Below are 22,843 nucleotides of genomic sequence, written 5' to 3'. Positions count from 1 at the left end.
TCAAAGGGTTAAGTTCTGCAAATTGCAGCGTCTGGAGACTAGGCCTGCGAGGTGTACTGATTGAGGTGCATAAGGCCTTAAATGGGTTGAGTAGGCTCAATTCTGATGTGATTTTCCCTCTTGCTCAGATTACGAACCCGAGGGGGGCATAAATTCAAATTGAGGAAAGACAGTTGTAGATGTGTGGAAATTTGCTTTAAGTCAGCGGGTGGTTTCTTGCTGGAACAGATTTACATCTGTCGTTGTGGAAGTTGATAGCTTAAATAAATTCAAGGAGGAACTGGACAAACGTTTAGAGGAAATGGATGTCTGAAACGTTTTTTTTGGTTGATGCGACATAAGCTTGCTTTCCTGCACCACATCCCCTTACTACTAGTATTACTATTACTACATCATTTTTAATTCTCATTCTAGTTCTGAACTGCACATACAAAGAGAGCCCCTATGCAACTGTCCACCTATTTGATATTTCCTGATACGGATACGTGATTCTGTTACTGAGGGAGAATTTAATAATGATTAAGGTAAGTTTATCTAATAAAGCGACCCGTCAGTGTATATAATTCTTATTGATAAGAAAGACCTAAGAAATGTAATCATTTACTGCTTTCAGGAACTGGTGTTAAGTTATAAGGATGTTGTTGTTGTGGGGTTTTGGGAGCATCAGGTATTAAAACCATATTGCTCCGTATATACCATCTGTAAATTGCGCGTGGTCTATGGTCGATTTTCTGTTTGCTGTATGAAAAACCCAAGTTTCCGGGAGAAAACTCCATGCCACGCTCGTCCGAGACCGTCTAACTAAACCATGTTGGAAAGCAGTCTAAAAAATTTCTCATGTGATCGACGGAACTCAAACTCAGATATTGTCCACCTTGTGTGGGCAGGGCGGCTATTCTACGAACTGTACTATCCACGAGGGCTTATAAGGATGCTTGAGTATGACTATTATTGTATACCTTGTTAGAAGTAGACAAGAAATAGCAAAACGATTACCATAACTGAATTTTATCATTTAGTATTTATTATAATATTAATAACATAATTTAAGTGGTATTGATTTTTTTATTTATTATGCATTTTGCTATTATTGGGCGAATTAATGTTTTAGTTTTTGTTTTTCGTTGATAATTAAAAGCGTCCTCTATCGTTTGTGATTAGTGTTCTTCCCGTCTGGCATTTCTACATTCTACTGTATCTGAACTGTAAGGTAAGATTTTGTGGTTTTACAATCGGTTTTCATCTGAAGTTTCATGCTTTGCTAATGTAGTTTCGTGTTATGTATAGTTTCATTCTTCGAAGTAAGATTTGTAAATAACTACAATTTTGAACTATATTCTTTAGGCAAGATGGTTCACCGGTTAACTTACAGAAGGCGTCTTTCTTACAATACGAGGTCTAATCGTCGGAAAATGTAAGTGTAATTTTGATATTAAAGTGCAAGGACGTTACAGAATTTGAAATGCTTCATTCTTAGGAATTTGAAGGTTCCATAAACCCTATTAGAAAATGAGTATCATTAAGATTTGAATTGATGTATCTATATTACTTCCTTTATGTGTAATGGGAACATCGGTACGTATGATATTGATGGCTTTATTGCACCGTCTTGAACTGCATGCAGTCGCATAAACAAGAGCTGACTACATATGCTACTTAATGTAGTATTACTCGGACGCGTACGATTGCATAGTTAAAACACCTGAGTAGTATTAATGAATCCCCCACGTATCTTAATGTGAATAACACTATGCAACATATTTTCACAAAGGTTCTGTGTATTCATTTCTTTGTGTTGCTTTACGAATTTGGCTATGCATTAAATGCATTAAAAATCCATGACTAGATAACTGCCATCAAAATTGTAGGGTGACATGCTTGATGTGAAAGCATTGCCAAACAGTGGAATAATTAACCTCTACATTTAATGTGGGAGCATCACAAAACATTAGTATCCAAACCATGTGAAGAACCCTACAAAAAAGTGTGCTGTGGGAGTAGAAGACCTTACGAAAGCTATTGATCTCAGGCACCAACTGGAAAATACAGCTATATTGGTGCTAGGAATGCAGAGGATTGGTCCAAGAGTACTGGAGGCATGCCACGGTCCTAATTTATGCTTTTCATTACCAATAGAAGAGTGCACATGCGAAGAAAGCAGCAAAATATTCGAACCATCCTGTTGTGTGCCTACAGTTTGTGCTGCTGGAGATAAGGTGTAATGGTGTGGGGCATGTTTTTGTGGCACACAGTTCTTCCATTAATCCCATTGGAGAACACTGAGTGCTGGGAGCATATCTGAACATTGTTGTGAATTAGATACATGCATCATTGCTGCATGCTTTCCCTTATGGAGGGGTACTTTCAAGATAATACATATTATCTGCTGTGCCAAATCGGTGAAAGAGTGGTTTATGGAACATGTGGAAGACTTCAAGTGCCTGCCTCAGCGAACCCAATCCTGTAATCTCAATTCCATTGTGTGTCTGTGGGATGATCCAGAAAGTCTTACTCCTCTGCTCATATCATTCTAGAAATTGAAGGCAGGTTTGTTGCAAGAATGGTTCAATTCTCATGTCGTTTTTTAGTACTTCATTGGCACCATGCTACGTAATGTTAGAGCAATGATTCAGGCCAATGGGATCCAACACGTTATTAGCTCATGGTCCTAATGAAGTGGCTAGGCAGATATTATTTATAAGAACCTGTAAAATCAGATCATTTTTGCTTGTAAAGTTTAAGAAAGCAACTTTCTTAGAAGAATAAGTAAAAATACGGTGCTCTGCACATCTTGCTGCCAACATAGTAATTAAATGTTGTGATTGGTATAAAATTTGTGCTAAACCAATTGCATATCATAACTACCAAGCAGCTGTACGAGCTGTCTGGTTTTAAATTGTGCAGACATATTTAAAGAGGGAAGAAATAATACATGCTTAAAATACTTAGTAGTTCATTTTGTTTATCAAAATTTTCTGTACTCACAGAACAAACTTTGTCATATGTTTGGTGGCTTATAGACCCTTAAGGATAGTCCACTTGCTCTTCTCATAAAAGAACAGACTAATGTTTTCCTTGAGTTGTCTTACTCTTTTAAATACACAGCATACTTGAAAGGGTATTTCAATTGAAGGGTAATCTCAATCTCATTGTGTGTCCATGGGATGAACCAGAAAGTCATACTCCTCTGCTCATATCATTCTAGGAATTGGAAGCAGGTTTGTTGCAAGAATGGTTCGATTCTCATGTCATTTTTCAGTACTTCGCTGTCACCATGCTACGTCATGTTAGAGCAAATTATTCAGGCCAATGGGATCCAACACATTATTAGCTCATGGTTCTAATGAAGTGGCTAGGCAGATATTATTCATAAGAACCTGTAAAATCAGATCATTTTTGCTTGTAAAGTTTAAGAAAGCAACTTTCTTAGAAGAATAAGTAAAAATATGGTGCTCTGCACATCTTGCTGCCAACATAGTAATTAAATGCTGTGATTGGTATAAAATTTGTGCTAAACCAATTGCATATCATAACTACCAAGCAGCTGTATGAGCTGTCTGGTTTTAAATTGTGCAGACATTTTTATATAAAGAGGGAAGAAATAATACATGCTTAAAATACATATTTAGTAGTTCATTTTTGTTTATCAAAATTTTCTGTACTCACAGAACAAGCTTTGTCTTATGTTTGGTGGCTTATAGACCCTTAAGATTAGTCCACTTGCTCTTCTCATGAAAGAACAGACTGTTTTCCTTGAGTTGTCTTACTCTTTTAAATACATAGAGTACTTGAAAGGGTATTTATTTTAAATATCCATAAAAAGTCCATTTCTTTCCTTCCATTATAAAATTGACAATACAGCCCATCAAGTGACTCAGAAACCTATGGCAGATATAAGCTAGTCTGTAATCAGGTCACAAAGGATGTTAGGCAGGTGAAGGCAGATAATGAGAAATCTTTGCCAAAGATGCTAAGAAAAACAGCAAGGATTTCTTTACTTATATAAACTCTAAAAGGAAGGGGATGAATCTGATTGGTCCACTTGATATCGATGGTTCGACTGTTGATGATCCTGCTCAGATAGCAAACAAACTGAAAGAGTTTTTTGCATCTACATTCACACATGAGGAATTATTAAGGTTTGAAAATGGCAGAAGGTTATCAAATTGTAGCAGGGTGCTTAATGATTTTGTAATAACTGAGAGCAAAGTGGAGGAGAAATTGTTGAAGTTAAACATAAGAAAGGTACCTGGTGTGGATGGGATCTATCCAGTTATATTAAAGCAGGTGGAAAAGCAACTAAGTAAACCCTTAGCCATAATTATGAGAGCATCCTTGGACTCAGGGGAGGTCCCCACGGACTAGAGATGTGCAAATGTATCCCCAATTCACAAAGGGGGGATCGAAGGGTGACACAAGTAATTACAGACCAGTTAGTTTAACTTCTGTTCCGGGTAAAATAATGGAGTTACTGGTTAAAGATGCATTGCAGGCTCATCTAGACAAGACTGCAGCAATAATTGAGACACAGCATGGGTTTGTTAAGGGAAAGTCTTGTCTGAAAAATTTGATAGGATATTATGATGTGGTTACAAAGGAACTGGATGCAAAAAATAATTTTGATATCATATATTTGGATTTCAGCAAAGCTTTTGACACTGTTGCGCATGGAAGACTACTGTACAAATTGGAGCAGAATGGTATTAAGGGTAAGTTGCTACAATAGATAAAAGGATGGTTAAGTGGGAGAAGACAGAGGGTGGTAATCAATGGGTTCCGCTCTTCGTGGACTGATGTTATTAGTGGAATCCCACAGGGTTCGGTGTTGGATCCACTGTTGTTTTGTTTATTTATCAATGATATTGATGAAGGTATATGAGGCTTAGTGTCGAAGTTTGCAGATGATACAAATGTTGGCAGGGTTGTTAATGACAGTAATGGCAGTGTGCTACTGCAACAGGATCTAGATAATTTGGGCAGATGGGCTAAGAAGTGGCAACTGAAGTTTAACCTTGACACATGCAAAGTACTGCATATGGGTAGAAGTAACCCCAGAGAAATGTACCAACTGTGTGGTACTACACTTAAGGTGGTAGAAAATGAAAAAGACCCGGGAGTAATTGTGCAGTCAGATATGAAGTTTTCTGAGCATTGCAGACAGCCTGACAGGGCAGGTCATGGGTTTGTGTCAATGATATATAGGAATTTTGCTAGCAGGGAAAAGGAGGTGATTGTCCTTCTGTAAAAGGCAATGGTCAGGCCACGCCTTGAGTACTGCATACAGGTCTGGAGGCCTCATTTTAGGGAAGATGTAGATTTGGTTGAATGTGTACAGAGATGGGCAACAAGATTAGTGAGGGGAATGAAGGGATCCTCTTACCAAGAGAGGCTTAAGTTCTGCAAATTGCAGTGGCTGGAGACTAGGCACCTGTGCGGTGATCTGATTGAGGTGTATAAGGCCTTGAATGGGTTGAGCATGCTGAATTCTGATGGAATCCTTCCACTTGTTCAGATTACGAACCTAAGGGGCCATAAATTCAAATTAAGAAAAGACAGATATAGAATAGATGTGCGGAAATTTGTGTTTAGCCAGCGGGTGGTTAATTGCTGGAACAAACTGCTGAAATCTGTCATTGTGGAAGTTGATAGGTTGAATAAATTTAAGGAGGAACTGGACAGGCATTTGGAGGGAATGGTGTGATTTTTTTTTTTTATTTTTTTTTTGGCTGATGCTGCATAAGCTCATACACTTGCTTTCTTGCATCACATGCCACTACTACTACCAGAATGAGATTCCTAATTTCAAGTGGTACTAGTATATGATCATATTCACTAAATACTTGGAGGCCACTGACAGAGAAAAAAACCAGAGTACTCAAGATCTGGCCAGTTGAGTGAATTTATGGCCTCAGTTACCTTATGATGAGATAGAGAAGAAATTAAGAACTTTGGCACAGGTGGGTTTTTTTCAAGTATTAGAAGGCAATGAATGAGCTCTTAGTACCTGAAAATAGAGATCCTCTAGTGGCCTTAGTGGGTGTCCTGAATACAGAGAGAGAGAGAGCTTCCTTGTGGCAAGGGAGACTTGTTACAGAAGAATTCCATGATTAAGACTTTAGAATGTCAGCTCATTTAATTTTCAAGAAAAGGGCTAATGCCCCCACTTTTTGATTTTAAATTTGTGATATGTAGATCGAAGGTTATTTGTCCTTCAAAAAAGTAAATTTATATGTGCATTGTATATGAATCAATAAAATAAAATACTGTATTTGTCGGCTTATAAGGCGCTGCGGCATGGAAGATGTACCCTATTGGAATGGTAGATTTAAGAAAAAAAAACTTGAAAAAAATTTGTTGTTAATACAATGGAAATTTAAAACTCAATAAAAATAAAACTCAAAAGCCAATAAAGAAAGGTATAGGATTATTACTCTTATTATTTTAGTATTCAACTTCAGATTCATTACTGACTTGATCATGATCCTCTTCACTGGTATCACTGTCACTCTCATACAATAAGGATCTTCAGTGCCATCCAGTGCATTACTTATACCACATTTAGACTATGTATATAAAGTGTTTAGCATCATAATACACAGCCATTTCTGTATAAACAGAAAATTTTTAAGGTGGCATCGTTTTAGGTTATATCTCATATTGTGAATACCTTCACAACGAGTTGCCATGATATTGCACTACTTCGAATAAGTAATGCTTCACCTAAGGAGAAGACTAGTGTTACTTATTCTCAGATAGGTACCACCACCCAGACAGCACTGTTTCAGGGCTATTTGGCCCTTCGTCAGTGAGTGGGTAGGTACCCAAGTGATGCAATAATGGCAAAAACAGTTATGAAGTATAACTCCACAATATGAGAGATGCCTGATGGTGTATGATGTATTTAGACTAAGGCGCATTTAGGGCTAGAGCCTCAAGCTGCGAACAAATTTAGACTATGTATATAAAGTGTTTAGCATCATAATACACAGCCATTTCTGTATAAACAGAAAATTTTTAAGGTGGCATCGTTTTAGGTTATATCTCATATTGTGAATACCTTCACAACGAGTTGCCATGATATTGCACTACTTCGAATAAGTAACGTTTCACCTAAGGAGAAGACTAGTGTTACTTATTCTCAGATAGGTACCACCACCCAGACAGCACTGTTTCAGGGCTATTTGGCCCTTCGTCAGTGAGTGGGTAGGTACCCAAGTGATGCAATGATGGCAAAAACAGTTATGAAGTATAACTCCACAATATGAGAGATGCCTGATGGTGTATGATGTATTTAGACTAAGGCGCATTTAGGGCTAGAGCCTCAAGCTGCGAACAAATTTAGACTATGTATATAAAGTGTTTAGCATCATAATACACAGCCATTTCTGTATAAACAGAAAATTTTTAAGGTGGCATTGTTTTAGGTTATATCTCATATTGTGAATACCTTCACAACGAGTTGCCATGATATTGCACTACTTCGAATAAGTAACGCTTCACCTAAGGAGAAGACTAGTGTTACTTATTCTCAGATAGGTACCACCACCCAGACAGCACTGTTTCAGGGCTATTTGGCCCTTCGTCAGTGAGTGGGTAGGTACCCAAGTGATGCAATGATGGCAAAAACAGTTATGAAGTATAACTCCACAATATGAGAGATGCCTGATGGTGTATGATGTATTTAGACTAAGGCGCATTTAGGGCTAGAGCCTCAAGCTGCAAACAAATTTAGACTATGTATATAAAGTGTTTAGCATCATAATACACAGCCATTTCTGTATAAACAGAAAATTTTTAAGGTGGCATTGTTTTAGGTTATATCTCATATTGTGAATACCTTCACAACGAGTTGCCATGATATAAGATAGATATAATATGATATAGATATAAGAATAAGTAACACTAGTCTTCTCCTTAGGTGAAGCGTTACTTATTCGAAGTAGTGCAATATCATGGCAACTCGTTGTGAAGGTATTCACAATATGAGATATAACCTAAAACGATGCCACCTTAAAAATTTTCTGTTTATACAGAAATGGCTGTGTATTATGATGCTAAACACTTTATATACATAGTCTAAATTTGTTCGCAGCTTGAGGCTCTAGCCCTAAATGCGCCTTAGTCTAAATACATCATACACCATCAGGCATCTCTCATATTGTGGAGTTATACTTCATAACTGTTTTTGCCATCATTGCATCACTTGGGTACCTACCCACTCACTGACGAAGGGCCAAATAGCCCTGAAACAGTGCTGTCTGGGTGGTGGTACCTATCTGAGAATAAGTAACACTAGTCTTCTCCTTAGGTGAAGCGTTACTTATTCGAAGTAGTGCAATATCATGGCAACTCGTTGTGAAGGTATTCACAATATGAGATATAACCTAAAACGATGCCACCTTAAAAATTTTCTGTTTATACAGAAATGGCTGTGTATTATGATGCTAAACACTTTATATACATAGTCTAAATTTGTTCGCAGCTTGAGGCTCTAGCCCTAAATGCGCCTTAGTTATACCACATTTTTAAAGGACTTGACCACAATTTCAGTCTTAACATCATGCCATGACTTCAGTACCCATTCACACACTTGTGCTGTTGATGGACATTTCATCCTTCCCATAGGTGTTGTATCATGGTTCCCCTCATCATCCATTTATTCTTGAATGACTTATTGATGCTGATATATAACAGATGTAACTGGGAAGTTAAGTCACCTGGAATTACTGCCAAATCTGTGTCCATCATTTCGGCCAGTAGTTTGATGTTTTCAGTCTTATGTGCTGTAAAATGATCCCATACTAGTAGTGCATTTTTACGCAGTAGTCCACCAGGATGCTTTGACCAAACTTTTACAAACCAGTCCTTGATACATTCTTCAACCCTCCATTCTTACAGTTGTACAAGTAAGTGAATTCCATTTGGCAGCTTATCATTCAGTAAAGTTTTTCTTTAAAAATTAACATTGGCAGAAGTTTGGTCCCATCAGCACAGGTTAAAACTGTAGTGTAGTGTGTCTTTTCATGTCCAGTGGTTTTAATAGTAATAGATTTTTCCCTCTCAGATTTACGGTTTTATTGGGTGGCACATCAAAAGTCAGTGGAATTTCATCCGTATTCCCGATTTGGCTGAGTTCGTAGTTGCTTCGTTTTCTAGCATTAAGGATAAATTTATGGAAATATATTTTCTTTTCATGAAGTGATAACACCAAGATTCATTTCCTTTAAAATCATTTATTCCAATATCAGCTGCTCATTTCTGTGCTTCTATTATCATTTTAGTATATCCACTGCAATACCCATGTCTCTAAGTTCCATTATCCAACTACACAAGTTTTCTTTTAAATTTAGCCATTTAGGAGGAATTTTATGAAGGTTGTGCATTGTTTTATCAGCTACTTCTAATAAAAGTTCCTGCTTCCTCATTGACAAATCATCTTCTCGGTGGTGGGAGTCTGAAATTTTGTTCTGCTGCTCTGTTACCGTGTTCAAAACATATTGTACTACTTTTAGCTTAAATCCAATAGTATAATTTTGCCTTCTTGATGCACCTGCCATTGATTAGGTCTTAATTGTATAACTGGAATTCACTTGTTATTCCAACAGCAGCCTGGTAATTACATATAGTAGTTTCCATTAACTACTATACGTTAACTCTCGGTTTTGCACATGTGCTGTTTTCCCACTTTCAGCTTCTAAGATGCAGGACTTCGTCCTGCATCTTAGAAGCTGAAAAAGGGATTTGTATCCAGATTTATGACTCCAGTGGCCAGTTTTATTACAGGTGTAACATGAGTTTATTGCTATATATCTTTGTTTTGAACCATAATATGCTTCACGAACTATTCAAAGCTCCTTCATTGGATAACTTGAACTGCTAAGGAGCTGAAACCAAACTTAACTGTGAACTTTTCTCACATTATTTTATTTATTTTGTTTTATTTTTATTTATTTATTTATTTATTTTTTGTCACAGTGATGAAAGAAAATAATTAATCTTCAAAACACTCGTGTATTTTAAGCTGTTTATTTGTTTGTTTTAACGCTAAAATAATAAAAATACAGGGTGTAAAAAAAAATTCAGGTTCAGTGCTTCATTTTCTATCTCACACTTTTCAGTTTCTGAACATAATGTAATTTTAGAAATTAACCAGGTGTTATAGGTCTTCCATCTTGCACACTGGAGATTTTATCATTGATATAGTTGTATGTAATAGAAAAGCTACCAGTATAACAGTATATAGTGGCAGCTTTATTACCAGTTCTATATACAGATCAGAGGAACTGTAATCTGCACTAACCACAGATTATTGAAAGTATAGTTATTAAAAATTATAAAGAATATTTGAAAATTTTTTCTTGATAGAAAAAGTGTAAATCATAAGGAAATGAGCTATGTTTTTTCCTTCCTGTTTAGTTCCAAAACTCCTGGAGGACGTTTGGTTTATCTGTATCCTAAAAAGCCTGGAAGTGTTCCAAAATGTGGTGATTGCAAGTTGAAATTAAGAGGGGTAAGAAAGAATTATTCCAGTTATCTTTAAGAGTTTTTTTTTTTTTTTTTTGTGAAGTTTAAATTTAATAACTGAAAAAACTAACACACTAACAATCAGATACGGTATTGTGCTATATTAACAGTTGGGAAAATCTGAAAAAGAATTCGTTATGGCAGATTATTGTTATATCCAAATTAGTAGTTAAAATGTACTCAAATGCCAAATAAAGAATAGAAAAGTTCAATAGTATATATGCAGTTGTTTGAGCTGTCAAAACTTTGACTTATACATTGCCTGACTAGTGCCATGGAAGTTTGAATTATATGAAAACCAAGTAAATCAGAGAGGTATTTTGAATTGTGTGAGATTATCACATGGGTGATATACAGGAAAGTACTCTGAAGTTGCTACCTATTTCCCAAATCAGCTCAGTAACAAGAGCAGCGAGGATCTCATTGGGTCAAGGTATGATTGTGCACATTTAGCAGACGCTACAGCAGAGAGAACTGCTGTACTTTTGCATGTTCAATGACCAGTGTCATTCAAGTCCTTAATAAATTTAAAAATTCCTGGAAAACATAAGCGAATGAAACTGTAACTGAAAGTTTAATGTGAATGAGCAAAGTGTTCAAAATCTAGAGAAGTTTGTTTAGTGTAATTATTGCAAGATGATGGAATGATGAAATGATAGTTAACCTCTGCATTTAATGCAGGAATATCACAATATAACTGCACCATTGTTAGGAATCCTTCAAAGGATCCACTACTGGAATTAAGAGACCTTTATGAATGCCACCAACCTCAGATTCCAGCTGGCAACTACAGCTGTGTTTGTGTTAGGAATGCAAAGAATAGACACAGAAGGACTAGGGGGTGAGTCATATGGCTGATATCCCAATTTATGCTTTGCAGCACTGAGAGAAGAGTGCACATGTGGAAGAAACCACGTCACTAACCATTCGTTTCTGTACCAACAGAGTAGGCCATGTTCCTTATACCAGGAATTCCTGGTACTAAAACATAACACTAAACTGATTGGCTTTTATCTGGTATAAATAAATAAAAATTATTGCACACATCTGTCGATTTTGCCTTCGAGAACTTTGAGCGTTATGGAAGTTGATTAATAGGTATTAATTTTGAAGCTTGAATATATAGATCCTTAGAGTAAATCTGTAAATTGTGATTATGTATCTGTGTAATATTTTCTATATGATATTGTAAATATATGGCCGTGTGGCCAAAGGTTGGCTGGGACTGTATAGTATAATAAATTTTAAAAAAATGTACTGATAGTACTGGCTGCTTGAGGAGGTGTTAATGGTGGGAGGCATGTTTTCATTATATACATCAGTTCTCTTATCTCACTGATGGGGAACTGTGGAAATGCCAGAGGATCAGGTACATCCAATGATGTTGCCCATGTATTCCTGTGAATGGGTATTTTCGAGATACACAGTGCAGCCATCCATGCAAGAGTGATTTGTGGAACATGAAGAAGATTTCAAACATCTATCCTGGACAGCTATTGGGATGTACTGGAAAGGCATGTTCATCAGCAGTCTTCTGCTCATGTCATTCCAAGAATTGAGGATGGTTTTGTTACTTGAATAGTTCATTAATCCTCATGTTACTTTTGAGCACTGTTGGCTCTGTGCTCCACAATGTTGAAGCAGTGATTCAGGCCAGTGGTGATCGAATGTTATTAGCTTATGTTCCTAATAAAGAAACCAGGCAGAATAAATAAAAGCTTTGACTAACAGATTTAATTAATAAATGATATGTTAATAATATACTGTACCATGTATTAAATCTATTAGTCAAAGTAATCACTAAATTTAACAGATATTTGTGCAGGGTTGATATTTTTAACTAATTCAAAACATTTAAAATTAAAGTAAAATTTGGCATCTAGCTGCACATCATATTTATTCACATATTTCATATAGTGTGTGCTTTAATTCATTTTTTAAATAAAAATTCAGTTCATTTTAATTCCAACTGGCATTATTAATTTTGTACGTGGCACAAAAATTTCAGATTGCTTACAATGTGAAATGTGCTTAAATGTGCAATATTAGTGATGATATATTGATGAAATATATCATCACTAATATTGTCTTGGGTTAACCGTTTTGGCATTACCTATGCATGTACATTTTAAAGGTAATTTCAAATAATGTGTCCATTAATGCGTGAATTGTCTTATCTTCCAGTAAAAGCTGCTCTCTTATCAATGTTTACAGCTAATAGCAGACAGTTTAATAGCTAATGTCATGAAAATAAACCTGAAAATGGGGGGGGGGGCTGCAGTTTTTAGCCTTAGCTATCTAATTTGGGCCCAAGAATTGAAGAAATTCTCTGGAATTCAAATCCAGAAATTAAAATTGAATCAAATGAAAAAATAAATAGGATATTATTGCATCAAAACCAAGAAGTAAGTTTTTTTTAAGTTCCAAATTGACTTGATTTTTTAAAATTTTATTCTGATGTTGGGCACTATTGAGTCAAAATAAGGACAAATTAATATTTACAAGCATTGTATGACGTATACATTTTTACACAAGTATGACATATACATTTTTACAAAACTTCAAATGCTATAAACTCTCCAGAGTTGGTTCCTGATTATTGCAAGGCTAGATGCTGATTACTCTTTGTCTAAAAGTTTTTTTTTTTTAAATCCAGTCTTCAGTTATCTTTCCTTAATTTGAATTTGTGTTTCCCCCTTATTTGTATCATCCAGAAAGAAAATGTTCCCCCAATCATTATGCTTGCTCTAACCATTTTAATTTTCTAGGCAGATCATTAGAGATGCTTAAATTTCAAACTTTTTAGCTTCCAGAACTGCATTATCTTCCTGTATCTTTTTGTGTTCACCACTAGCCTCATTGCCCTCCATTGTACCCTTTCAAGCAAATCAAAATCTTTCCTGAAATGAGGCTTCCAAACCTGTATATAGTATTCAAGATGTTGTATTACCATTTATACAGTGGAATAATTATATTTCTCCTGACAGAATTGCAGTGTTGCTGCAGAACTCCATGCTCATTGCTCTAATAGTCTTGTTATACTGTTGGTATTAGTATTGGCAAAATAGAGTTAATTAACGAGCTTTATGCAGCATCAGCCAAAAAATAAAACTTAACCCGTGTCACCTAACCTCACTTCATTAATCTGATTTTTTCTTCTGTCTGTAACCTCCTGGCATTTTCTGCCATGAAGGGAATTTGTCACTTACCAATGTATTATTATACAAGTAATTCCCGACTTTGAGTTAATTCGTTCCTAGCGCACCCTCGTAAAGCCAGAATTATTTCTCGTAGACGTAATGTTAAAAACAGGTTACGTTCTCAATGATGAAATGTGACCAAATGTTAAATAAAGGTCAACAAAGAATAGTTTATGCTTAAACAATGAAATTAAAACATAGCCTTTAAAATCAAGCAAATTATAATAATAAAGAAATTATTTGTCATCATCATCATCATCATCATCAGCCATTCTCAATCCACTGCAGGATGAAGGCCTCTCCAGCAACTTTCCAGTTCCTTCTGTTTTGAGCACTGGACATCCATTTACTACCCACAAACTCATGAATTTCATCTATCCATCTCCGCCTTTGTCTTCCAGGTTTTCTTCTAGCTCCTCTTGGATACCATTCTGTTATTTTCTTAGTCCATCTGTCATCATGTCTTCGAGCTATGTGTCCTGCCCAAGACCATTTTAGTTCTTTAGTTTTGATAAGAATGTCCTTTACTTGAGTTTGCTGCCTAATCCATGTGTTTCTCTTCTTATCTAACAGTCTGATTCCCAATATAATTCGTTCCATTCTTCGCTGTGTAGTTCTTAGCTTCTCTTCCATTCTTTTGGTGAGTGCCCAAGTTTCACTTCCATAAGTCATGGTGGGGAGTATACATTGGTTCATTATTTTACGTTTCAGACAAACTGGGATATTGCTCTTCAGTATGTGACTATATTTCCTGAATGCTATCCATCCAAAATTTATTCTTCTCTTGACTTCCAGCCATTTATCATTATTACAGCTAATAACTTGTCCCAGATAAGTATATGACTCCACCTTTTCAATTACTGCTCCTTCAATCATTATTTCCCTTTCCGTGGCATACTTGTTCATCATTACTTTTGTTTTAGCCATATTCATCTTTAGTCCAAAATCCTTACTAACTGTGCATAACTGATTAAGATTTTCCTCTAATTCTTTGGGATCGTGGCTTATAACCACAATGTCATCTGCAAATCGTAAATGGTTTAGGTATTCTCCGTTCACATTGACTCCTTTCTGTGACCAGTCTAATCTTCTGAAAGCTTCCTCAAGGGCAGCAGTAAACAGCTTCGGAGATATTGTGTCTCCTTGTCGAACTCCTTTCTCGATTTTAAATTTGCTACTGTCTTTGTCTAGTCTAATAAAGGATGTAGCACTCTCATATATTTTCTTCAAAATCATAATATACGGAGTATCTATGCCTTGTCTTTCCAGTGCCCGAAACATTGCCTTATGCTGTATGGAGTCAAATGCCTTTTCATAATCCACAAATGCCAGGCATAATGGTGTTTTATATTCATTTGCTTTCTCCATTAGCTGTGATATTACGTGAAGGTGATCCATAGTTGAGAATCCTGTCCTAAAGCCAGCTTGCTCTTTCGGTTGATTCTCATCAAGTATTCTTTCTAATCTGTTAGTAATGACCCTTGTGAACAACTTGTAGATATGGGATAACAAGCTAATTGGTCTATAATTTCCAATTTCTGATTTATCTCCTTTCTTATGCAGCAAAACTATGATTGCATTATTCCACTGCTTAGGCATCACACCTTTTCTAATGCACTTTGTGAAGAGCCTTGCCAGTTTTTGTGTTATGTCTCTTCCTCCCAATTTTAACAACTCTACAGTAACTTTATCTTCCCCCGGGGCTTTCCGATTCTTCATTTTCTTCAATGCATGTTCTACCTCATCAGGAAGAATATCGGGTATGTTGTATGTGTTGCTACTTTGCAATCCGTGTTCCCCACTGCTGGTATCATTCCCTCGCTCCTTGTATAATTCTCTATAGTAGTCTTCTGCTATTTGAATTATGCCTTCTCTGCTGTTTATAAGTACACCATCGCTATTCTTCAGTTTCAGTATCATTTGTCTTTCTGTATTACTGCTCATGGCTGCTGATTTAAATCCTTTGTTTTCCCTTAATGCTTGTTCTACTTTTCTTGTGTTAAATCTTCTTATGTCCTCTCTGAGTCTCTTTCTAATAGCTTTGCATAACTCAGTATACTCAATTTTCTCCCTGTCAGTGTTTTTCTTGATCTTCATTTGTCGTCTTTGGTTCATCATGACAAGTGTTTCTTGACTAATTTTTTCTTCTTTGGATTTCTGTTTCCCTATAGGTTTCTTGGGCTTTATCACTTTCAGAAAGTTGTAATATTCCTCGTCAATATCTTGGTCCTGAGCAGTCTGCAGAAGCTCAAACTTGTTCTTAAGTTCCAGTACATACTGCTTTTTCTCCTCCTCTGTTATTTCAAAGACCTTTGTATTATTTACTCGAGTCAGTTTTTTCCTTTCCTTTCCTACATCTATATCAAGTGTACATCTTACCATTCTGTGATCACTTCCAACATTTACCTTATTCAGGACGGTAACATCATTCACAATATATCTTCTGTTAGTGAGGATGAAGTCGATTTCATTAGTTGTTAATCCATTTGGACTCTTCCATGTCCACTTTCTGTTCACCCTTTTCTTGAAAAAAGTGTTCATTACTGACAGTCCTTGAGATTCTGCAAATTCCACAAGTCTTTCACCTCTTTTATTTCTTTCACCAATTCCAAAATTTCCTATAGTTCCTCTTTCTGCGCTGTTTTGCCTTTTTCTAACCTTAGCATTGAAGTCCCCCATAATAATAGTGTAGTGGGTTTTCTGCTCATCTAGAAGACTCTCAATTTCAGTGTACATTTCTTCAACCTCTTCATCATCATGGCTCGATGTTGGTGCATAAATCATTATAATCTTTAGCTTGTACCTCTTAGAAATCTTGAATATTAGTCTTGACACCCTTGGTGATGTACTTTTAAATTCCAAAATGTTGTTTTTAAAATCTTTATGGACCAGAAACCCAACTCCACCTTCACTCCTTTCACTGTTTCCATTGGTGTACAGCAGATTTCCACTTGATAAACTTATAAGTGATTCATTCTTGTATTTGTCATACAAGTGTTAAAGAATGTTTATTCGTCATCATCGTTATTGGTTTCTTGGAAGCACATGAAGTCGTCATCTTCGTCAGAAATGCTTAAAGATTTTTTTTGTTTCTAAGACAGTCTTCTCTTTTCTTCATAAATTTCATGATAGCATATGTAAGCATTTTTAAATCTATAGCAAATTTTCTTGTGCACCCAAAATTTGAATCATGTGACTTGAAAATCTCAATTGCTTTTCCTGTATGTTGAAAAGCTCTATCAAGCCCCTTGAAGGTGAAGGAATGGACAGTTTTAAAAATCTTCTTCTTCCTCAGTTTCTGCACATTTTGCCATTTAAGGGGGATTCATTTGGGATCTCTCCACTGTGTGCTTGAAGCAGATCGGTGACTTCAGTTGTAGAAACCTTAAGCTGCAATTGGTTAGCAATATTAACCACTGCTTCTGTTTCATTTTGTACAATCCCTGCTGTTTGCTTTTGATCTCATATTTTGTTTCCACTGAAATAAGACAACAAAAACGAAGTGCAATGCAACCACTTTTTGTAACGTCAGCGTGGTAACTACTTTATGTTATGTGAGTGAGGCGTTCTTGTGTGCCTGAACAAACAGTAGTACTGTATTGTATAGCTACACACGGGGTTTGAAATATCGCATTTATTGATGTTTAGCATTTATTTATTGCAATTAATGTTCATATTTTCGATTTTGTTGATATTTGATACTAGAAAAAAAATGATTCTTAAACCTGGGAACTCGTAAAGTGGGAACTGCCTGTATTTATATTTGATGGAACAAATAAAAATTTATTTAGCCCCTGTTTAGGTGAACTACCAATCTCCAAAAGAGTAAGAAGAAATATAATTTAGCAGCCAGTCACTTTCCTTTTTGACTAAACAGTTCTGCAGTTATCTTCTCTCAATTTAAATTGTTTGCTTTTGTATATCTTGTGACAAAGTGTAAATGTGTCCCTAGCATTTAATTTACTCAATGCTATCAAAACCCAATAAATTTAGGGTCTTAACACCTTAATAAGGTAATTTTAGCATATGCCTGGTTTCTGAACACTTAAGTTATGGTTGGGTTTTTTTTTTTTTTGTGGTTTTTTTTTTTTTTAGGAGCATTAGCAACTAAGGCCATATTGCTCCGGGATATGCGGTGGTCATTCCCTGACCTTTCTGCATCCTCCGTATTTGGTGGTGACGGGCTCGAACCCCGGTCTAATCAAGAAGCGTGTGCTAGCACTGCTGCTCCTTCCCACCTGGCTACGAAGGCACCACTTAAGTTATAGAATTCAATTCTCTTGATAATAATACTCCTTTGCACCTGTAATCTACCGCGCCTCCGTAGCCAGGTGGGAAGGAGCAGTAGTGCGTAGCACACGCTTCTTGATTAGACCGGGGTTCGAGCCCGTCACCACCAAATACGGCAAAATGCGGAAAGGTCAGGGAATGACCACTGCATATCCCGGAGCAATATGGCCTTAGCTGCTAATGCTCCTAAAAAACGAAAACAACAACAACAACTGTAATCTACCTTACTGCTCTTCTCTGATCCCCTTCCCAAATGTCCACACCTTCCTTAAATTTAGGCTTTCCAAGACTGTGTGTATTATTCAAGATGTGGCCTGATTGCTCTATGCAAGTATAATTGAATAATCACCTCTGTATCTACTGGCATGGTTACCTTTTATTTTTGGCAGAACCCCCATGAGCTGTCGTTTTCATTGTCAAACATTTTAAGTTTGGTGCCACCAAGATGCACGACCTTGCATTTTCTAGGTTTATACCTCATCTGCCATTTCTCACCTCAGCTCATTTAAATAATTTATGCAAGTCTTATTAAAAGAAAGCTAGCAAGACATTTAACATAAATCAAATCAAACTTGCAAACTATGAAGGTTTTTCTTTTGATCCTACCATCTTGATGTGTAACACTTTAAAGACGTAACAGTTGTCTTTTATCATTTTTTCTCAAGAAATTTCAGAAAAAGTTTTATGGTGAAGATTCTGCTTTTTGGATTTTGAAACACAAGTAGACTAACTATTCTTGTGTATGTGCTGTTTCCAGCTGATTATTATGATTATTACTCCACAGTTTGGATGTACATTTTTGTTCTTGTCACAGACATGCTTGAGATTCGTTTTATTTGACTTACATTGGTCAGTTAGGGGGTCATAGCACATAAACATGACGACATATGTACATTGTGATGTAGTTGAAAGTAATTCCAGTCAGCACGTGTAGAAAAATGTTCAAAGTAGCTCCAGAGTTACATTATTGTGACATTATTGGAACATAGCACATCAGAAGTGCAGTACTATAAGCTTTTAGGAACGGTTTTTGTCACTGTTTTGGATGCAATATGTACAGACAGCAACTTTAGTATATATATGGCCTTGGCAACCACTAGACAAGTTTCATGCTTGTGAAACATTGATAAAATCAAGATGTTGATGAGATGTGGAATCAGTCACTATTCTTGTGTATGTGCTGTTTCCAGCTGATTATTATGATTATTACTCCACAGTCTGGATGTATTTTTTTGTACTTGTCACAGACATGCTTGAGATTCAGATTGGAGGAGTAGGCAGTCCACTCTGTATAGATATCATGCTTGATTAACTGCATTATGAAAGTGTTAACAGTATACTATTATTATTTAATTTATTAATCACAGCCTAAAATGTGTATGCTCTAATAAAGAGCATTTTGTATGCTCTTTATTATGAAGTATTGCAAAATGTGGAGTGAATACTATCATGTTGGGAAGGGTGTGTGGTGAAGGAAAGCAATTTATATTTTATTAATTAAGTAGTGATTAATTGATAACAAGATAATTAGTTTTTTACTTTTAATTTCTCTTAATTACAAAAAAATCCCCAAGAAATTCAGTAAAGAAATTCAGAAATTCTCAAGAAATTCAGCCTTGCTACTGTAAGATTGAGCTGTAAAATACTGGGTGGCAAAGCAAATTTTTTTTAGTCCCAGTGTTTGGGATCTTGTGCTATTCAGGTTTTATTAAGAGCAACATAAGTTATTTATTTATTTATTATTTTTTTGGAAGTTAATGTTTTTTTTAATTTTTTTTTTTAAGATTACTCCTGCACGTCCTCGGGAGTTGTCATCTCTCTCAAAGAGACATAAAACTATTACAAGAACCTATGGAGGTTCTCGTTGTGGAAAGTGTGTTCGAAGCAGGTAAGCCGAAAAACCAATTAATTTGAGTTCTTTCTTGCAAATTCTTTCAGGAGGTTGTCAGAACAAACTTCTTAACATTGCTTAATATAATATAGAATTTTGCATTAAACTTTAATAACCAAAAATTTCATTTTCAATGTATTTGATATACAATAGTGACAAAGTTCTTAATTTTGTGTTATCTGAATTTAGCAGTTTAGTGGGAAGCCCATTGGTGTGCATAATTGATGCACTTACTATACTGTTAAAAATGTATGTGCTTGGAATGGATGGACTCTCTAGAATGGAGCATTATTTAGATATTAGAATTAACATGTTTTGTAAGTTTAGCTCCATTAACTAACCCAAAATGCTAAATACAGGAAACCCTTGATTAGTGCGGTTAATAAATCCTTGAAATATACCGCACTAATCAAACTTAAGAAACAATGGGAATAATTATAACGAATCCTTGAAAATTATAAAATTGTAAAAAAATATTTTTTCTTACTCAATACATACCTATAATGCACTGCATAATTCTTAAATTATTAAGGAATAAATTTTAAAAAAGATAGTATGATTTAAATTTTATTTTTTGCAAAAAAAACTTATCTAACTTCAATCGAACAGTGGTAGCTTTCTTCCTTTCCTCCATGATTTTGCGGTAACAATCAATTTGCTTATCTAACCCTCGACGAACGTTCATGCTTCTCTCTGCATCGCTCGTGATCCACCAAATATGGAGGATGTGGAAAAGTCAGGGAATGACCACTGCATATCCTTGGAGCAATATGGCCTTAGTTGCTAATGCTTCTAAAAAAAACCAAACCTCTCTGCATCTGCATCAATCTCTAGTATGAGTTCTTTTGCTTTTTCAAGTGTATTAAATAGTTCCAAGTTTTTTGAATGAAATTTCTTTGGGAGCAATTTGCTTTTCTTCTGCTTCATTTTCATCTTCTTCCTTGTATGCATGTAAATGCTCAATTTCAAGAAGATCGTCGTTACTTAAGTCTTTTGAATGCGATTCCAATAATTCTCTAACGTTTTCCGAATCTACTTCCTCAAAGCCGAGGTCTTTTCCAATTGTAGTAATTTCATCAATAACTTTGTTGACAGGATTAATGAAACTGCAAAAATCATTTGCGCATTCAGGCAAAAGATTCGGCCAGACTGCTCTCGTGCAGCTGTTCGCCATTTCTTCCCACGATTTGTGTATGTTCTCAACTGCTTCTTTAATATTGTGTTTTTTCCAAAATTCATCGAGAGTGATTGTGTCATCAAGTTGTAGCTTGAATTGCCTGAGCTAAAGTTTGTCTCAAATAATATGCTTTGAATGTAGAAATAACTCCTTGGTCCATTGGCTGGAGTAAAGAAGTCATATTTGGTGGTAGAAATATAACCTTCGTATTGTTATTTAAATCATTGAGTGAGGTAGGATGCCCAGGGGCATTATCTAAAATTAAAAGAACTTTGAAATCTAAATTAATTGCCTTGCAGTATTTTTTGACTGCGGGACAAAAATGCATAGTGAACCATTCTTCAAACAATGCTTTGTCACCCAAGCCCTTTTATTTGATTTCCAAATTACTGGAAGGGATTGCTTGTTACAGCCTTTTAATGCTCTTGGGTTCATTGATCTTGAACACAATTTGTGTTCCAGATCAACTACTTTCTACTTTATGACAACCAGGGACAGAGTAGCGCACTTCTGCTTCCTTGTGCTTATTTTAAAATTCCATTAAATTAAATTTCATCCCAACTTAATGCATTAACTTAACCATTCCACCTTATATTTAGCCATCAGTCTTTTCATAAAACTATTGCAGATTATATTCAAGGTGAGTACCGCACTTTAAGCATTTCGCTATTTTTTTATATTAGTCTATTATCACGGTACTATAAGAATTCTATAACTTTATATTTATAGATTATTAAAGGGAAAAAAGTTCTGGTATGAAAATTAGAATATATAGGGTGATGAAATGAGCTTGTTGCAGTCAGATAGGATTTTCTAACTGTTAAAGGAGTGGTGCATTTTTATGTTTTCCACTTTGTTACATTATCAAAATATTTTAAAAATTCATAGTTCATATTTAATTGCTTGAATAATTCAGTAGTAACATTTCCAAAAAGGAAACATTGATTTCTCTCAGTTTGTTTTGTCAAATTAATATTTAAATGTAATAATGTTAATAAAAATGCTGTTTATTGCAACTAAGTTTTTTGATTTAATTAATTTTCTATTTTATTTCAGAATTATTAGAGCATTTCTTATAGAAGAACAGAAGATTGTGGCAAGAGTTCTGAAGGCTCAACAGGCTGCTGCCAAACACCAGAAGAGTTGAGGATTGTATATTGTTGGACGTATATTAATAAAAAAAATGTTCTACTGCTATGCGTATTTATCTTCATTATTATCCAGTAAAGCTATGCTTGTAATGAATGAACACATTTAAAAGATGATTATTATTATTTCCCTATGCATCACCAGACTTGTGGTTAGGAAAAAAGAGGTTTACACGAGGTTCTGTCAAAATTGTTCCTAGTTATAATTCAGTGAATCTAGCAAGGGAAAGCTACTCTTCACATGGCCAACACAAATGAATAGTGGTTGTATTATGAACACTTTGAAGAAGTCATAAGTTATGGATTTGAAATGCACCTCACATTTCTTGATCTTTCTGTCTCCTAGATTTTTACCTGTGAGATTTGTACCATATAGATTATTGAAGAAGTTCAGAAATTATTATGTGGAAAATATCTTCGAATTTGAGAAAAAATTGTCCTAGAACTCAGGAAATTATTCAGACCAAATTTATTGCTGTGAGTTAGTCTGAGGTTTATTCCAAGTATGTCTCTAATGTGAAAATTTTAGAACAGGGGGTTTCCAAAAAATTTTTTTACACGTCTGGGTTGCTTTGGCTAAACAGATGTTTCTGGTCTTCCCTTTCTTTTAAAA

General features: G+C 35.5%; 1 protein-coding gene across 1 annotated transcript; it reads left to right on the top strand.

Moving 5' to 3' along the window:
- Positions 1-1,144: 1,144 nt before the first annotated feature.
- Positions 1,145-22,279, top strand: LOC150083533 (large ribosomal subunit protein eL34-like). Its single transcript, XM_090377340.1, has 5 exons — positions 1,145-1,210; positions 1,345-1,414; positions 10,417-10,510; positions 19,799-19,902; positions 22,139-22,279. Exons 2-5 carry the CDS (start codon positions 1,350-1,352, stop codon positions 22,227-22,229), a joined length of 354 nt encoding a protein of 117 aa, XP_090233466.1. The 5' UTR covers positions 1,145-1,210; positions 1,345-1,349; the 3' UTR covers positions 22,230-22,279.
- The last annotated feature ends 564 nt before the right edge of the window (positions 22,280-22,843 follow it).

This window comes from Mastigoproctus giganteus, chromosome 7, assembly GCF_048544385.1.
Source record: "Mastigoproctus giganteus isolate SK-2022 chromosome 7, ASM4854438v1, whole genome shotgun sequence".
Classification (NCBI taxonomy): Eukaryota; Metazoa; Arthropoda; class Arachnida; order Uropygi; family Thelyphonidae; genus Mastigoproctus; species Mastigoproctus giganteus.
This window is presented reverse-complemented; position numbering and strand designations above follow the sequence as displayed.